Consider the following 19,539-nt stretch of genomic DNA (forward strand, 5'->3'; position numbering starts at 1 on the left):
CAGTTGATCATCCTAACACAGCCATTCTAGCCCATGGTCTTGCCCTCATTATACACATGAGCAAAACCAAGGTTAAGAAATGGGAGGTAAATTCTCTAGTGTCCCACAAGTTAAGTAAGCAGCAGAGTTGAATTTGGTTTTATCTGCACTAGAAACCCACATTCTTACTGCTGTTTCATGCTACCTCTTTAAATTTATTGTTGAAACATGTATTAAGAATGCATTGTATAATGAGTCCTCTACCCCAACATTTCTGCTTTCTACTTCTTTCCCTTTTATTTATGAATGGGCATGGGAGATACATAGTTGAAGCAAAAACAGGAGCTCCACAGGACTCAGACTTTTGGTTCTGTTTTTTAAGGACTAAAGTAGATTAGACTGATTTTCCTCTCTTCACATTCCATCTCAGCAGTATGACGTCCAAATTGACCAAAATAGCAACTAGGTAAGTAATTGATTAAATAAAAATCTCATATTTGGCTTTACCTGAGATAGGAGTTAATAATTTATACAAGTTAAATGACATTGTTTTTATTTTAGATATGATAAACTGTCAACTCTTAATTAGTCTTGTACATTTCATATGACCATGCTTTAAAGAACTTTTTTAAACGAAGTCAAGAGTTTATAAGGGGACAGTTCATTAAATCATCTTAATCTTCCATCAAACAGTATATACATCACTAGATGAACCTTGTGTCTCTTTTAGTAATTTTTAAATAGAAAATGAGTCTTTGTAACCAAACATCTATGCAGACTCAAGGCCAATGTATTGAGGTTTTTTTATTTTTTTTGGGGGGGGGGGTTGTCTGTTTGTTTGTTGGTCATGGGGCTTGAACTCAGGGCTTGGGTGCGGTCCTGAGCTCTTTTTGCTCAAAGCTAGACTCTACCACTTTGAGCCAGAGCACTACTTTCAGTTTTCTGGTAGTTAATTGAAGATAAGAGTCTCATAGACTTTCCTGCCTCGGCTGGCTTTGAACCACAATCCTCAGATCTTAGTCTGCTGAGTAGCTAGGATTATAGCATGAGCCACCAGTGCCCAGTTCTTTTTGTTTTTCTTAAGATCAAGCATTATAACCCAACTCTATTAGTTTTAGTACACACTCTAAATTCTGTTACTCCAACATGACATAAAGCTAATAGAATGTGCTAGGCATTTTTGCTTCTGCAGAATTTAGGGGATTTTGCCGAAATTGTGAGCTTGCCTCTAATTTTGGGGTCTTATTTCCCTTTCAGATATAGAGGACTTAAAATATGCTGCTTTTGGGAGCTACGGTAGCAATCTTGCAGTGAGCACACTTACGAGCAGTGACTGGTCAGACAGGGATGACACATCTCAGGGCAGAAAACTCTCTCCATTTGTCCTCTCAGCAGGAAGTGGATCCTCAGCAGCCTCAGTTCTTCTAAAGAAAGAGACATCGTTTGGCAGTTCTGAAAACATCACCATGACATCTCTCTCCAAAGTAACGACTTTTACAAGTGAAGATGCTCTTCCTGAGACTCCCTTTCCAGCTTTTACCAGTTTTAAAGATATGATTCCTCAGACCAGTGAACAAAAGGAGTATGAAAGTGGGGACTACAAAGATTTTGCTAGACAGGATCTGCCTGTAGTTGAACAGAGCCAAGAGGCTACATGCCCAAGCCCAGCGTCCAGTGCCACCTCTCATGAAACTCCCAAAGAATGTTCAGATGACTTTGGAGAGTTTCAGAGTGAAAAGCCGAAGATCAGCAAATTTGACTTTTTAGTAGCCACTTCACAAGGCAAAGTGAAATCCAGTGAAGAAATGATCAAAAGTGAGCTTGCAACCTTTGACCTTTCTGTTCAAGGTGAGTAGCTACAAGTAGATTTTACTGCTGTGGATGTATTCCACTGAGTTGTTAGATATTCTTTCTTTCTTTTTTTGGTGCCAGTCCTGGAGCTTGAACTCAAGGCCTGGGCACTGGCCCTGAGTTTCTTTTATTCTCAAGGCTAGTGCTCTACTATGTGAGCCACAGTGCCACTTCCAGCTTTTTCTGAGTAGCTTATTGAAAATAAGAATCTCATGGACTTTCCTGCCCAGGCTGGCTTCAAACCACAATCCTCAGATCTCAACCTCCTCAGTAGCTAGGATGATAGGCATGAGCTGCCAGCAACCAGCTTAGATCTTCTTTCTTAAGTTGGTTCTTGGTTTAGCAGGAAATATATCTTCTTTCCAGCTTCTGAAATCGGGGCCAATTGCATATTGCTCTAATAAAGGCTTCCCTGAAATGGAAGTCAAATCAGTATCCCTTAGTCACATTTTGAATTAAACACAAACAGGACACGGACTAAACAGAGCATGTAGTTGTTGTTCATTAGCTTAGAGGTATACTATTTAAAATAGCCAGAGAGGGGCTGAGAAGGTGGCTCAGTGGTAGAGCGCTTGCCTTGCATGCCTGAGGCCCTGGGTTCCATTCCGCAGCACCACATAAGCAAAAAAGAAAAAAACCGGAAGTGGCGCTGTGGCTCCAGTGGTAGAGTGCTAACCTTGAGCTGAAGAGCTGAGGGACAGCGCCCAGGCCCAGAGTTCAGGCCCCACGACCGGACCAAAAAATAAAAAAATAAAATAAAATAAAATACCCAGAGAGTAGTCTGGGGTATAGATCATTGGTAAAGTACTTACTTACCTAGTATGAACAAGGCCTAGCTTCCATCCCTAACACCCCCCACCAAAAAAAAAAAAAAGCTAAAAAATAGATTTGATCTTCTTGTGGGCAAATTAAGACTGCTCTCTTTCCCTGGTTATAGTATCTTTTATTCCAGAGGCTGCAATGTGGTGGCTGAGGTCTGTATTCATCCTACAGGTCTGTTTCAACTGATGCATAAAATGTGAGATAATTGTTCATACTTAAAAATTATAAATTGTCTAATGTGGATTTCTAGCTTTAAAAAAAAAGAGTCACACTATCTTGCAACACTAGAACTGCCTTCTCATGTCTTAATAAGAGCTGAGTAGAACACCCCTAGAAATGGGACATGGTCTCTACTAATTCTATCTCCAGCTGGCCTACTTTTTCATTGCTTTTCTTGCCTGCCTCTAAGAACATTTGAATTTACTTTAATCTCATCCTGACAGAAGAGTTCATGGGACTTCAGTTGGATTGAGAAAGTATGAAGAGTTCAGGTACAAATCCATAAACTAATGAGTAGGAAAGCAACACAACTGTTGCTTCAGTGTTTTTGCTCTTAGAATAATAGAACAATTGAGCTAGATAAGAGAGGAATAGTAGGAAAAATTAAAGGTAGGGACACTAAGCAAGGGAAAGCAATAGAAAGGATTCATCGAGAAGTTTCCTAGAGTGAATAAGGAGTTTCCTAGAATGAATAAGGATTGTTTCTAAATGGTTCGTGACATACTGTCTGAAAAAAAAAAAAAGGCGGGGGAGGGGGGGGAAGAATTGTGTAAGCAGGAGCCTCTGCTGGAGCTAAGCTGAGTAATCAGAACCTTTGCTTTTATCAACCCTCCTCCCAGGATCACACAAGAGGAGTCTGAGCCTCGGTGATAAAGAAATAAACCGGTCCTCACCTTCTCCAGCCCTGGAGCAGCCTTTCAGAGACCGTTCCAACACTCTGAGTGAGAAGCCTGCTCTACCTGTCATCCGTGACAAGTACAAAGATCTAACTGGAGAGGTAGAGGTGAGTAGAGTTCTTTTCTACAGGGGATCAGATAGAAGACCAGCTGAGTCTTGAGGACCCCAGGAATAAATGTTTTGAAATTTCACCTGAGGAAATGATCAAGAGAATGACACAAGGTGCCAGATGTAAAATATAGAATAACAGAGAGCCAGGCACCAGTGGCTCACACCTGTAATCCTAGCTACTTAGGAGGCTGAGATCTGAGAATCATGGTTCAAAGCCAGCTTGGACAGGAAAGTCCATGAGATTCTTATCTCCAATAAACTACTCAGAAAAAGCTGGCAGTGTGGCTCAAGTGGTTGATTGTCATACAGCTGAATGTTAAAACATCAAAATAAAGGAGAAAGGGGCAATGTTCAAGATATTTTGTTTCTCTTTGCTACATCTTGGTTCCATGCTCTCTTCCTCCTGTAGCCAGCACACTTAAATTTCATTTCCTCACTCCTATTAGCCATACACACATTTGCACAGACATTATAGCTAGGAGTGGGAAGCCAGTGATTTGACATCAGCCAGTGATTTGACTGCATACCTCCAGGTGATTGCCTATAAAGAAAGGCTACTGATGGAAATAGCAAGGTAGCATTGGCAAAGGAAAGCTGCTATAAAACATGTCCTTCAGGCTCATTTGCCATGTGCTTAGAAACACTAATTATTAATTTTAAATAATGATCACTGGGTTCAGAACAATCAACTACTTTTATGACAAGGCTTTCAATAAAAAGGAGCCTTCCATCTCTTTATTGACAAAGTCATAAGTAGAGGATCCAAGGGTTGCCCATTTAACCCAGGTCTTTGTATACAATCCACAGGAAAATGAGAGATATGCATATGAGTGGCAGAGATGCCTGGGGAGTGCTCTGGATGTGAGTATGTACTTTGGTGTTACACCCATGTAAGTGCTCTCTTGCATTGTTGTGTCCTCTCTTTGGTTCTTTTGAATGGACAGAGGCAAAGCTAGATGGGAGTCATGGCCCTGAACAACGTGAAAATTATTCATCTCAAATAAGGATTCTTTCATACTTACAACAGCAAAGTTTGACTTATTTGTCAACACTTTCCTCTTCAGTCAGGGTGTTTGAGAAGTAACAAGACAATAGTATTATCTATACCTAAATAAAAATAGTCCTTAAAGTAGGTTCTTTAGAACCTCTATCTTTTCAGTTGCAAAGAAGTGGCAGCTAGTTTCTTTAAGGTTAAAACTAAATTCTCAGCTTTGTTTCAGTATAAGCATCAGTCATAGTTTTTCACATTTCCTTGCTTTTTTTGGTTGGATTTTCTAGTAATTGGAAATTGATTTGCAATGAACTTTCTATATAAGGGAATGTGATTTCATTTCTTATAGGTCATTAAGAAGGCAAATGACACCTTAAATGGAATTAGCAGTAGTGCTGTTTGTACAGAAGTTATTCAGTCAGCTCAAGGCATGGAATATTTATTAGGTATGTTTGTTTATATTTATTGAATTATGCTGCTTTGTATTATTATCAAGTTTTACTGAAAAAGTATTTTGAGCTAGCTCTCAAGTTGTATACAATTTTACTAAGCATTTGCATCTGTACATAAGATACGTAAGTCACAAACAAGACCTTATTTGACATAAATCCTAAGTCCTAAACAAGGAGCTATGGTTTATATATAGAACGTCCTCCAAAGACCCAGGTATTCAAGGCTTAGCACTATTATGAGGTAGTAGAAACTCTTAAAAGATGGAGCCTGGCTGGGCACCAGTGGCTTATGCCTGTAATCTTAGCTACTCAGGAGGCTGAGATCTGACGATCATGGTTCAAAGCCAGCCTAGGCAGGAAAGTCTATGAGATTCTTTATCTCCAATTAACCACCAGAAAACTGGACATGGCACTGTGGCTCAAGTGGTAGAGCACCCTCCTTGAGCTGAAGAGCTCAGGACCAGCGCCTAGGCCCAGAGTTCAAGCCCATGGCCTTTTTACATTATTAGCACATTTAATCTTTTCAGCCATTTTGTAAAGAGGTACTATTAATATCACAACATTACAGATGAGGCAACTGAAAAGGAGATTCCCATGATTTACATGGCTAGTAAGGGGTAGAACCTAGTAAGATTTGAGCCCAAACATCCTAGCCCTAGAGTATCTGCTGTTAACTAAAGGTCATATGGCAGCATTGACAGATGTGCTGACTCCAAAGAATAGGTATGTTCACTTCTGTTATGGCTATTTCCTTCTGAGAGACACCTGCAAGCAACTAAGTTGCTTAGTCCTGCTCTTCGCTCTTTGCATACTCCAGCACCTAACCTCTGTCCTCTCACCTGGCAGGAGTGGTAGAAGTATACCGAGTAACCAAACGTGTGGAGCTGGGGATCAAAGCCACTGCAGTGTGCAGTGAGAAACTCCAGCAGCTGCTAAAGGACATCGATAAAGTCTGGAATAACTTAATCGGCTTCATGTCACTTGCCACTCTCACAGTAAGCACGTTAGACAATGCAGCAGTGGTTTTTCTTTCCAGAAACCTAACTTGTGAACCTGGGGCTACATTCCTATGATGGCACTTGTCAGATGATGATGATACTTCCAGGATCCTGTTTGGTTAAAGGAGGAAGGTGACATGCTAAGCTGGCTTCTAGAGAGCTTGCAAAACCCACCAAACTTATAAAATAAGAGTATAGCACATTTACCCTACATCCTTCAACAGACATGCAAGTTTAAAAAAAAAAAAAAAAAGCATTGATTTGAGTTCCTTTTCTCCTGCTCAAACAGGCACAGTTCTGCTGCTTCCCAGATATCTACCAGGAAATGAGGTGTCTGTCTTTCCCTCTAGTAGGTTTCTCAAAGAGAAGTTGTCAGGGAAGTTATTAACTTTCACCAGTTGTTTTTCTCCTCCTGTATATTATATTAAGTAGAATTTGTATGTTGGTATATCCATACCTATTAGTCATAATGATATCCTTTTTCACAAGTCAGAAATTTATATTCTTCCCACATCAGGAATAAATACTGTTCTTTCTTTTCTTTTTTACATTTAACTACATAACCCATCTGAACAGGACTGCAGCTCTGTGGTACGAAGTTCTCACTGCTCTGAAACAGGCAGTAGGATTTGTAGCAGTCGCAACAACCTGCCTCAAACAGCAAATCTTCCCTCTGTTGTTACATTGCTTCTACTTTGCAATATTAAGTTCTTAAAGAATTTAAGTAATTTCTCAAATTTATTTCATTCTTTTAAACCATTTTTATTTATTTATTTATTTATTTATTTTTGGACAGTCCTGGGGCTTGAACTCAGGGCCTGGGCACTGTCCCTGAGCTTCTTTTGCTCAAGGCTAGTGCTCTACCACTTGAGCCACAGTGCCACCACTGGCTTTTTCTGTTTATGTGGTACTGAGGAATCAAACCCAGGGCTTCATGCATGCGAGGCAAGCACTCTACCACTAAGCCACATTCCCAGCCCACCATTTTTTAATTTGTGGCCCCCAAATCACACAGTTTAGATAATTATTTTTAGAAAAATTAATTGGCCAATATAATAATAAATGGAATGTAGACTTTGAAGTGTTAAAATTATGTTTATTTGGCAATATGAAATTCTTTGCAAATCTGAATTCAACAGGTTAAATGTACTGTTTGGCAAAAATTCATAGCATTTCCACATATTAACAGTAGTTGGAAAATATAATGAGGGTTGCGAATGTGGCTTAGTGGTAGAGTGCTTGCCTAGCATGCATGAAGCCCTGGGTTTGATTCCTCAGTACCACATAAACAGAAAAAGCTGGAAGGTACACTGTGGCTCAAGTGGTAGAGTGCTAGCCTTGAGCAAAAGAAGCTCAGGGACACTACCCAGGCCCTTAGTTCAAGCCTGAGGACTGGCAAAGAAAGAAAATATAATGAAATAGGCTTGACTGTTTTTTTCTTTCTTTCTTTCTTTTTGCTTAGTTGTGGGGCTTGAACTCAGAGCCTTGTTGCTGTCCCTGATCTCTTTTTGTTCAAGGCTAGCACTCTACTACTTTGAGTCACAGCTCCATTTCATGTCTTTGAGTGATTAATTCGGAGATAAGTCTTATGGAGACTTTTCTGCCCAAGATGTCTTCAAACCATGATCCTCAAATCTCAGCCAGGTGGTGGTGGCTCACACCTGTAATCCTAGCTACTCAGGAGGCTGAGATCTGAGCGTCATGGTTCAATGCCAGCCAGGGAAGAAAAGTCTATGACACTCTTATCTCCAATTAAGTCACAGAAAAAGCTGGAAGTGGTACTGCGACTCAAGTGGTAGAGTGCTAGCTTTGAGAAAAAGGAGCTCAGGGACAGCACCCAGGCCCAGACTTTGAGCCTTAGGACCAGCAAAAAAAAAAAAAAGACACCAAGTGAGGGTTCAGAGATTAATTACCTACAACCCTACAGTGGTAGAATGCACTGCAAATTGTACATGAACACCACTGCATATTTATTTCTCTAAATTACCTCTGTTCTTCCAATTACAATTGCTTTTCACATTGTTAACTGCGACAGAAAAATAATCACTCTGTTCAGATGTTTTTCTTTATTGTATCATTCATTTCTTCTTGACAGGCAGATAGATCCTCAAGTCTGTAAAACAAACTTGAATTGCACACTGCCTGAAGAATGGCATATATTACACAGAAGTATAAGGCGAGACTTGTCCTAAAGAAGCCTTTCTATGTAACATATCAAAATAGCTACATAAAGATAAATGACATACAATCCAACACCTGTGTAGGTGAGTTGTAACAAAATTGTATAAACCACAGTGACTGTGGGAAAGAAGCCCACAGCAAGAAGCTGGTTCCTACAGAGAGGCCTGACTGAGGTTGTATAGGAAGCTTTGACCCCTTCATCCCACCACTTCATGGTAAATGTGTCCTCAATGGACCACATTGTCACTGTGAGGCTCCTTGACTTCTTTTTTTTTTTTTTGGGTCCGGTCGTGAGGCCTGAACTCTGGGCCTGGGTGCTGTCCCTCAGCTCTTCAACTCAAGGCTAGCGCTCTACCACTTGAGCCATAGTGCCACTTCCGGCTTTTTTCATTTTGCTTATTTGGTGCTGCGGAATCGAACCCAGGGCCTCAGGCATGCAAGGCAAGCGCCCTACCACTGAGCCACCTTCCCAGCCCCTCCTTGACTTCTTCAGTATGTGACCCCTCCTGGTATCAATAGTTTCCATTAGTTTTGCACTTAGCATCTGCTCTCTTCCTTGTATTCATTCTCATTTAATGCAGTAACAAGCTGTGAGGTCAGCAGTATTTTCTTTGTTTTTTTACAATTGAAGAAATCAGGAGCTCAGAGAAAATAAAAAGACCTAAATTGAGATCTGGCATCTGAATCCACATCATTGTTTTAAAATTTACACTTTTCCCCACTATGTTATTTTTAACTTTCGAGGTCCTAGAAAAGGCTTGTTCTTTTTTTTTTTTTTTTTTTTTTGGTCCATGGTGGGGCTTAAACTCTGGGCCTGGGCGCTGTCCCTGTGCTCTTCAGCTTAAGGCAAACACTCTAACACTGGAGCCACTGACACCTCTGGTTTTCTAGTGGTTTATTGGAGATAAGAGTCTCACGGACTTTCCTGCCTGGGCTGGCTTTGAACCATGATCCTCAGATCTCAGCCTCCTGAGTAGCTAGGATTATAGGCATGAGCTACTGGCACTCACCGTCTTGTTCTTTCTTAATGGAGAATCCATAAGACTGTTCCCTTTAAACAGTGGCTGCATGGCTGCATGGGGGCTGGAGTGGAACTCAGTAGAATGTGTGCTTAGCAATCAGTACATGGCCTGTACACACACACACACACACACACACACAGAATCTGCATTATCTTCCTCTAGGAGGAAAGCTCCAGTTATGGTATGCACTACAGTAGGGATGCTTGGATGAAGGAAAGCAAGGTACGAAGTCCTAAACTCCGAGTTGTGGTCTCTTAATATTTACTTGAGTTGGATGTTACATAGGCAAAGAGGTTTTATGCAGCTCTTTCCCACTAACCCTCCCTTTGCCTGAAACCCCCTCTTGTGGCAGAAGCATGGACCCCTCTGGGCACAAAGACCCTGAAGCAACCTGCTCTCTAGGGGAAAAGTCTATTGTATAAGATGGGATGCTCTGACGGTCTGCCCCCCTGAGTAAATTGTTACCTAAGCCTTTATCTCCTGAGTATGGATTGAAGTTCTGTAGATCTGAAACAAAGAATTCAGTTTGGGATGAGGAGAAGGATAGAAGGAAACCTGATCAATGCTTGCCTTACAAAATCTGATAGAAAAGACTTTTTCTCCAGACCCAGCCAACTGGAGATCCCACAGGCTCTTTGATTCCATTGTTACTTACCTTCAATGTCATACGAATTCTTTTCTGATTCCTTTCATTGAGAAATAGCAGTGAATTTCAGTGAAGTTATTTCCTATTGCTGTGGCTTTTGTGTGTGTGTGTGTGTTTGTACGTGCGCGCGCTTACACATGTGCATATGAGTGTACAAGCATGTGCTGATCCTTTTCCTTGAACTCAGGGCCTATCGGAGCACTGTTCCTGAGATTTTTTTTTTGCCCAAGGCTAGCATTCTACCACTTGAAACACAGTTATACTTTCAGCTTCTTGGTGATTAATTGAAGAAAAGAGTCTCATGGACTCTGCTCAGGCTGACTTTGAACATCAGTCTTACAAGAGCAGGGCAGGTGGTAAGAGTAAGCCAGAGTGATGTGAAGGGAGGGAGAAGAGGAAGGGAGGGATACCCTGCTGGGAGTGCAGCCCTGCCAGTCAGTTCATTTCAGCTTCTTAGCTCTTAGCTCTAAAAGGATCTGTGCTAATTTGTTACCACAGCAATTTCAGAGTATTATGCAAAACATTGTAACCAAGCCAACAGGAAAAGTCTAGGATTGCTTGTGGAACTGGTGTCTAGGTCACTCTTTATATCTGACATGCTAGATAAAGTTTTGTGGTGGTAACAAACATGCCCTCTAATCTTAGCAGTACACAACAGCTCAGCTTGCTTTCTTGCTTATACTGTAGGTGCCTCTCAAGTAGGATTGGCTCTATACCATGGCCTTTTCACTTGGTGACCAGAGATGACAGAACCTGTACCACGTTGAGTGTAGTTGGCCACCACAGAAGGTCAAGGCAACATGACAGATGGCACGCTGGTGTTAAAGGCATCCTTTCAGTGGTGATGCATGTGATTTAGAGCACATGGTCTGTTTCATTGCAATTTACCTAGCTATGCCTAATTTAGGAGAGAAGAGAAGTCTGTGCTACCATTTATTTAGGAAAGGAGAATGTGAGTGTTGATTTTAAAAAATGCTAAGTACCACCAAACTCTTTCTTAATAATGATTTTCTTGAATACTACTTAGAAGTTTATTACTGGCTCAAGATTCAGGATTATGTAGCTCCATCTGACTGTAGGACTTAATTTGTGTAAGCACATGGTGTTTAATATAAATATTCATCTTTACTAAATACATAAGATACCTGCCAATTAAAGTAGATGGTGACTTTGCAGTAATCTGTAGAATGTGTACATTTTGATACAGTTGTGGCCAATGAGTGGTGTCAAATTCTGTTATACACTACAATAATCCCCAGCTTATCCATATGTACTGAGGAAGGTTAATTTTATCATTTGAAAGATGAATTTGTTTAGAGGATAAAATATGTACTCTGAGGGTTTTCACTGGATATACTAGTAGGACCTTTTCATTTGCTCTCATTATGCCTTTGGTAAACAGATATTCAAAGGCTTTATTAATTTACTGATTTCGTGATTCAGAGTTTTTTAGATTCTATTTCTCAAATAGTCCTGACTTATGAATGTCTATGATGTAGATTACAGAGGTGATAATATGTTTTTAACCTCTTTGTAAAGCTTGTTAGAGTTTTTCTCTCAAAGCAAGTAATTACATAGACTATTTTGTTGTTTCCAGAACACATGTCCTATTGCCCTGAGAGTTCCACCACTAACTGAGGGAGGAAGCTAGGGTGAGGGATACTGTTACCATTTTACAGACAACAGAACTAGTAAATAAGTGGTAGTACCAGCCTCTTTTGCATATGACCAGAGTTCCATGATTGCAGTGAAAAAGAGAGGGGAAAATAATTATCCTTGGACTAAGCTAATATAGTGTGCATTGCATTTACTTCCATCGCCCAAGCCAGTGCCCGCTTGTATAGAACTGAATCACACTTTCCTACCCCAGCTCTGGTTGAAGAAAACTTTGTGGAGATTCTTTATGATTTGTTATTTCAAATTAGAAAGGGATAGAAAAACATCTTACATAATCCACATAATTTCTTTTTTTCTTTTTTTTGGTCCATGCTGGGGCCTGAACTGAACTCTGGGCTTGGGCACTATCCCTCAGCTCTTCAGCTTAAGGCTAGCACTCTACCACTTGAGCCACAGCGCCACTTGCTTCATTTTCTGTGGTGCTGAGGAATTGAACCCAGGGCCTCATGCATGCAAGGCAAGCACTCTACCACTAAGCCACCTTCCCAGCCCAATCCACATAATTTAAGAAGAAGCTTTTCCAGCCTGGTGCCAGTGGCTCACGCCTGTAAATCCAACTACTCAGGAGGCTGAGATCTGAGGATCACAATTCAAAGCCAGCCCAGTCAGGAAAGTCCATGAGCCTTTTTTTGTTGTTATTGTTGTTGGTCGTGGGGCTTGAACTCTAGGCTTGGGTGCTGTCCCTGTGCTCTTCAGCTCAAGGTGAGCGCTCTACCGCTTGAGCTACAGTGCCACTTCGGGTTTTCTATTGGTTTATTGGAGATAAAAGTCTCACAGACTTTCCTGCCCAGGCTGGCTTTGAACCATGATCCTCAGATCTCAGCCTCCTGAGTAGCTAGGATTATAGGCATGAGCCACCGGTGCCCAACTCATGAGACTCTTATCTCCAATAAAACCACCAGAAAACTAGAAGTGGTGCTGTGGCTCAAGTGGTAGAACACTCACCTTGAGCTGAAGAACTCAGGACAGCACCCAGGCCCCACAACTGACAAAAAAAAAGAAAAAGAAAGAAAGAAAGAGAATAAAAAAAAAAAAAGAAGCGTTTTCCTATCCCTTAGGGAGAAAAATACAAATACATACTATAGTTTTGCTTTGTTGCTCAAAAACATTTTGGTTATCCCTAGTGGATCAACTTACAATAACCATAGGAAATGTAGCCATTACCTTAGGGAGAATTTTGTCATTATCCGGGGTTATCTCAGTATTATTAAAGACAGCCCAGGCCCCAACTTCACAGATCCTTGTCCACCTGGAGTGGACAGTACCACGTGGGTGATTGTGGGTTACCACAAAGCACATGGCAGGTACTTGGCAAACATGTACAAAATTAAGCTATTGTATTGTGGCACTGACTTAATTTGCTCCCACACCTGGTGACTATTGAGGGAGTAAAGCAAGCAGCCCTGGAAATGCTGGTTCTTGACTGTGTACCTTTCATCCTCATAGCCCGATGAAAATTCGCTGGATTTTTCCTCCTGTATGCTGCGGCCTGGGATTAAAAATGCTCAGGAACTTGCTTGTGGGGTGTGCCTCTTAAACGTGGATTCAAGGAGCCGGGTAAGTCAGAGCCATTCCTTCAGCAGATGACTGTGTCCCTAGCATGACTTGAGGAACAATCCCAAGTGAAACCCACTTGACACTGCAAGGTTTGTGATTACAGGTGGGGATCTGAGAATGGCCAGAATGCTGCCAAACAGATTCAGTCTTTTTAGAGGACACTGGGCAGCTGTTGAGCTCCTGGTGTGGTTCTGCGCTTCCTAAGTACTTCGTGCTGTACCTCTAGGACCCCAGGCACAGGGGTGGGAGAAAAAGGTTAAACCCCCAAAGATTTATTTGAAGCTAGATGCCCTGTTTTGGGGAACTTTTTTTTTTTGACCTATGATTTCAACATTATTTCAGAAAGAAGAGAAGCCTGCTGAAGGACATCCTAAAAAAGTATGAATCAGTTACACATTATCTTAGCGTCTCCATCTTAATTTTGAGTGTGGAAGGCAAGCAAATGATTCTGTTGCCATCCTGGACCGTGCCAATCATGAATCCTCCACTGACTCATTCTTGTCCCATAGCATTAGATTGGATCCGCTAACATGTCTGTCTGGTCTGTTTGCTTGTGTTTCATCATTGCTTCTGGTGTTACGGCTCTTTCTCTGCCATGACCTCAGAAAAGAGTAAGCAGCTACTGGAAGACATTGTAGTGATATGGAATGAGACCAGAGTCCCTCAGGATTTAGCCCATCAGAGACAAAGCAAATTCTTTGGGGTTCCAAGCTTGACTTCTTTACTGGTAGTGTTCTAGAACACAAATTGCAGGACATTACCTGACTGAGTGTAGCAACTGAAACTGCAGATAATGTGGTGTGGTGTTGATTCACTTGTCACGTTTCAAGAGTTGTTGTAATTGTTTCCTGTCTTATCATTTCTTTGTCATAATAAGACTGGAGCCAGTCTCAGAAATTGGAGAGACAATATATGATAATAAATAAGCAGCCTTCAGCACAGTGTGGAACGAGTTATCCACAGCTCTTGGCTATTTAATTATTTGTGGCACTGGAAGTTGAACCCAAGGCCTTATGCTTGCTAGGCAGGCACTCTACCACTTGAGCCACTCCTCTAGTTTTTTTTTTTTTTTTTTTTTTTTGTCGGTCGTGGGGCTTGAACTCTGGGCCTGGGCGCTGTCCCTCAGCTCTTCAGCTCGAGGCCGGCGCTCTACCACTTGAGCTACAGCGCCACTTCCGGTTTTCTGGTGGTTTATTGGAGATAGGAGTCTCACGGTCTTTCCTGCCCGGGCTGGCTTTGAACCGCGATCCTCAGATCTCAGCCTCCTGAGTAGCTAGGATTACAGGCGTGAGCCACCAGCGCCCGGCTTCCTCTAGTTATTTTTGAGGCATGGTCTCACCTTTTCCCGTGGCTGACCAGGACCATAGTCTTCCTGTTTGTTTCCTGTCGTAGCTGGGATGACAGGAACAGACCACCATGCCCAGTTTTTTCAGTGAACATTTTTGGAATTTCATAACATTTTTTTGGCCCAGGCTAGCCCTGACCCACAACCCTTCCATTTTAGCCTCCCAGGTAGCTGGGATGACAGGCCCACACCACCACTTGAGATAGGTTCTCATAGGTTCTCATGGACTTTCTGCCCAGTAGCTAGGAATACAGATGTGAATTACTGGTATCAGACTTTACTTTCATTTTGGGGGGTATTACTAGGGAGGGAACTCATAGCTTCCTTGAGCTTGCTAGGCTGGTGCTCTACCACTTGAGCCACACCTCTAGTCCTTTTGCTTTAGGTATTTTTTAATAGGGTTTTACACTTTTGCTTGAGTTGGCCTGATTTACAAACCTCCATCCTTCATATCATGCTTAGATGAGAATACCAACATGAAAACCCCCCTTGAATTATTGGTTGAGATATGGAGTCTTGCTAACTTTTTTGCCCAGGCTGACTTCCAACTGCATAAGTCTGCAGTCCTCCTGATCTCTGCCTCCCGAGTATCTGGGATCACAGGCATGCACCACCATTTCTGACCTCTTGACTATTTTAGTTTTCCATATCATATTCTCTCGGTTTTTCTCCACAATCTCCTCTGCCTTTTCTATGAAAGATTTGGCCACCTTTTGCTGAAAGTAGGTTGTTTGATAATTATTTTTATATACCTTTAATTAGCAGTGGAAACTTTCTCACTTGAATTTCTATAGCTACCTGTTCAGCTTTTGTGTGTGTGTGTCATTCAGAGCTCAGCCTCTGTGATACCTGGAGAGGTGTTATGTGTTAGTTGCTGACAAGCTCTTAGATTCAGAAAAGGCCTGATTTGCCCCACATCTCTGTCTATTTCCGGCAGGCTTTCAACTCAGAAACAGACAGTTTCAAGCTGGCCTATGGAGGACACCAGTATCACGCCAGCTGTGCCAACTTCTGGATCAACTGTGTTGAACCAAAGCCTCCTGGCCTCATCCTACCTGATTTGCTCTGAAAAGCTCTTCTGTGAGGCACCAGCTTGTTTTATCTTTTGTGGGGTTTTTTCTGTCACACCCTTTGTTGGTGACTGACAGGGACCAATAAACAGAATGCAAGGACTGTGAAGTTCACTTCCAAAAGTCTGCATGAAGAATTCCCCAGGAGAGTGGAGCGGAGGACACAGTGGCAGGCCAGGTGACCTGCTAATCCCCACTGCCCATCGTGGGATTTGAGGTGAAGCTGTCCTGCCCAAACTACAGGTAGCACCAAAGTTTGTTCAATTCTTTCTAGGCTTGTTTTCTTTTTAGGACTCACAAAGCTCTAACCCTCTTAAGATGCTGTAAAATATGGACCAGTTTTAAGGAATAATTTGCTGCTGCAGTTTTGAGACTGTGAAGGATTGACATTTGAAGAAAAATAGATTCTTTTTGGAGGACTGCAATTTGGCAAGACTGTTTGGAGCCAGTGCTTATTTTTATCTGAAGTCTTAAGTCCTGTGAAGTAGAATGCATTTCTCTGCATTTCACTGAGTATGTTTGAAATGAATAAAAGGGGAAATGGTGATTAAACTGACTCTTTGCTTTGTTACAAACCTGACTCCACAGGACAGTGACAGGCAGTGAGGACACATCTGCCATCTGCTGTCACCCTTAAACCTCTGGTCTGGCCCTTGTCTTCATTCCTGAAAGTGTCAGCAATCAAGACTTTCCCATGCTGCACCTGGGCCTCTGGGTAGTGGAGAACAATGTTTTGGAACAGCCTTTCAGAGCTTGTGTATCAGTATGACTGTTCTTCCCCTTTGGAACCTCCACTGAAAACCTCCCTTGCCTCTACTTTGCAAGGACTGGTACAAAGCATGGCATTTTTTCCAGATAAGACCTGGAAAGGCTGTGGAATGAACTCTCTGCAGTGGCCTCTCTCCAAGCTTCCAAAAATGATGGTAAAGACTGGGACTGCTAGCTTTTACAGTACCCATGGGAGAGATGTGAACGTGAACTCAGGTGGAAAAAGTGGAGCTCCTGGCCTACATGTGTGCCTGTTAGTGACAGATACTTGTCGTTGTTCAGCAGTATCACTGAATTTTAGAAGGAAAAGTCTCATTTTTTTTTCTGATGTAAGAATTTTCTTTGTCATTTAAACTGAATGCATAAAATCAGGAGACCAACAGCCAAGTGGTTAAAGGTGGTTAAGGGCTGCTGTTAGTCATGTCCTTTATCTAAGGGTGTGCTTGTGTGTGTGTGCACATGTATGTGCACACGCGCATGTATACTTGCACACATGCCAGTACTGGAATTTAAAACTCAGAGCCTTGCACTTTTTTTTGGTCAGTCATGGAACCTGAACTCGGGGTCTGGGTGCCGTCCCTGAGCTTTTTGCTCAAGGCTAGTGCTCTACCTTTTTGAGCCACAGAGTCGCTTGTAGTTTTCTGGTGGTTAATTGGAGGTAAGAGTTTCATGGACTTCTCCTGCCCAGGTTGGCTTTGAAATGTGACCATCAGCTCTCAGCCTCTTGAATAGCTAGGATTACAGGCGTGAGCCACCAGCATTTGGCAGAGCCTTGTACTCGTTTAACTTTCACTCAAGGCTAGTGCTATACCACTTGAGCCATACAGCTCCACTTCTGGCTCTTTGCTGGTTGGAAGTAAGAATCTCAGACTTTTCTGCCCTGGCTGGTTCTGAATCATGATCATCAGAACTCAGCCTTCTGAGTAGCTAGGATTATAGACATAAGCCACCGCCACCCACTGCCCACCTAGCTTATCTAAGGAATTTTCAATCTTGAGTGCTTCAGTTGAGTAAAGAGTCTCTGACCTAGACCTAGTTTCTATTTGTAAACTGACAAGGTTGCTTTTGTCTGTAACTACTGTTTTTACATTATTTTCCCCTTCCAGGACAAAACTTAGGAGAATTCTGTGCTATTCCAGCCTATCTATTATCCATCATCTTTAAGAAAGGTAGAGAGTATTTTACACAGCTGTTGATGTGGCCTCTGCTTTAACTTGCTATTTACCAGGATGTACAGAGAAGCGTTGAAGAGATGTTATTTATTTACTCCATATGGTATTATCTCTGGCTATTAATGACTGAGACCTCTGTCTGATTGTCACTGAGAGGCTTGTCCATGTGCAGGGCTAGTGGAATGAGTGGCCAGTTTTTGCCGGGCTCAATCCTGAACAGCACCAGCGCCTACCATGGCACCAGAATAGCAACCAGTTTCAGTCAGTCATATAAATTCCCTCATAGAACCAGAGAATGGAATCTACCTTACCAAGAAACATGGTTCCAGCTTGACAGGATTTATATTGCTGAAGCATTTTGTGAAATGTTACATGCAGTAATTTTTTGTTTAATCTGTTTACTAGATTGGTCTCCACTCTTAGATTTTCTTCCAGAATGCCTTGGATAACATTCCTCATTATTGTAGATGCCCTTACCAAGTGTGATACCTTGAACAGTGCCAGAGGAAAATTCAGAAGCGATCAAGTAAAAACCTTTTCTTATGAAAAGTATCCACTACTTTGAATGTGTTTAATACTTGAAATGTTTGTTTAGATGCCTCCAGTGCGGATGGGGGTAAAACACCACGGGGCTGGTTGTCGTTGCATGCGCTCACCGAAATGACTCAACCCTGCTCTCAGCTTCACTTCAGCGCTTCTCCTGTTAGCCAAGAGGACAGTGTCCTTGGAAACAGTAACCAAGGTTACTTATCCCCATCCTGTGTATTGTGTCAGGCAGTTTCACCCTACTGTTTGAATGGCGATTAATAAGCACTTTTCTGAGTATTGTGTTTTGCTTTTTAGATTTCTATGGGTTAGCATGTAATTTTTGTCTGAACATGCTTGAGCTTAGAACAGGTCTAAGGTATACTAGGATATTATCTATGATTTATTTTTCCCATCTCCTAGTTAGTATTCTACATGGACTGCATATTTAAAACTATTTTAATGTTAGGTGTAATTATACATATTTTGTGTGTTTGAATTTTTTTTAATTTTTGGTCTAATTCGCATAAAGACATCTACTTTCCTAGTAGAATGTTCTTGAAAAGACTGTAGGGGTTGTATGTTACAGTTGTGAAATGCTTGCTTTGTACTGGGGCCACTGAAAATTCCCCTCTACACCTAGATCAAACAGCTTATTTTGTGAACGAACAGCTAATAAAGTAACATTTTTCAAAGGCATTTGCTGCTCAGAGGGGAGCATCGTAGCCTGCTATAGACCAGTTCAACATGCATCAGTATGCAGGCAAGATGTCTACCCTGTATTTCTATGCCTTGGTTGGAAGAGTTTACACCAAATAGTTACACCGGCAAGTCCTCTCCTTCCAAAGTTCAGCTGAGGAAGGAACTTAATGAAACAGCTCTGGGTGAAATATGCCACGTTGCAAATACTTTAAGTATCAGCATAGTAATTTTTTCTCCATTTACATTAATGTAAATAGTGTTGTATGACTGTTCATTATTTTGTGACTTTGGCTATGTTATATTAGCATAAGTGAATGAGGTGAATGAGTGAATGAAGGATGGTGTGGCTCTTCCTTGTGTGTACAGCTGCACAAATAGCTCCCTAGTTGCCCTGTTTAGCCATTATAAATCTTGACTCTAAAAGATTCTGAGGGTCTGTGATGACATTAACTGTTAAACTTCTCTAACATAAAAAGCAAGTGTAGGAGAATGTCATGCTACTATATACTTTTGGTCTTGTTTTGACAGGTTAAGATTTCACATAAACGTAAGGCACTAGGATGAAGTGAGCTAGGACACTTGGAAAGGAGTTAGGCTTCCCAAGAGCCAAGAACACTTGGTTAACATTCCAATAGTATTGTGTGACAGGATTTCTACAGGAAAATGTTCCTTACTTTCCAAATGTCTGGGTCACCGGATGCTTCCTTCCTATGGGACAGTGATTGCTTTGGGGTTCTTGATCCAAGGCCTGGACCTAAAGTTGGGCCTTGTAC

General features: G+C 41.7%; 1 protein-coding gene across 13 annotated transcripts in view; it reads left to right on the forward strand.

Moving 5' to 3' along the window:
* The window catches only part of Synrg (synergin gamma), a 63,582-nt gene extending 47,431 nt beyond the window's left edge, over positions 1-16,151 (forward strand). For 5 of the 13 annotated variants that reach the window (XM_042691355.1, XM_042691363.1, XM_042691404.1 and 2 more), the window contains 8 exons: positions 1,237-1,827; positions 3,492-3,655; positions 4,468-4,521; positions 5,001-5,097; positions 5,950-6,098; positions 13,074-13,184; positions 13,527-13,562; positions 15,467-16,151. In XM_042691355.1, the coding sequence (XP_042547289.1) occupies positions 1,237-1,827; positions 3,492-3,655; positions 4,468-4,521; positions 5,001-5,097; positions 5,950-6,098; positions 13,074-13,184; positions 13,527-13,562; positions 15,467-15,598 (1,334 nt within the window). In that variant the 3' untranslated portion in view covers positions 15,599-16,151. The remainder of the gene's footprint in view (positions 1-1,236; positions 1,828-3,491; positions 3,656-4,467; positions 4,522-5,000; positions 5,098-5,949; positions 6,099-13,073; positions 13,185-13,526; positions 13,563-15,466) is intronic. The other 8 variants (XM_042691372.1, XM_042691429.1, XM_042691445.1 and 5 more) reach the window with 5 other exon arrangements.
* The last annotated feature ends 3,388 nt before the right edge of the window (positions 16,152-19,539 follow it).

The sequence above is a fragment of the Dipodomys spectabilis genome, unplaced genomic scaffold, assembly GCF_019054845.1.
Source record: "Dipodomys spectabilis isolate Male_0828 unplaced genomic scaffold, ASM1905484v1 ptg000004l, whole genome shotgun sequence".
Taxonomy (NCBI): domain Eukaryota; kingdom Metazoa; phylum Chordata; class Mammalia; order Rodentia; family Heteromyidae; genus Dipodomys; species Dipodomys spectabilis.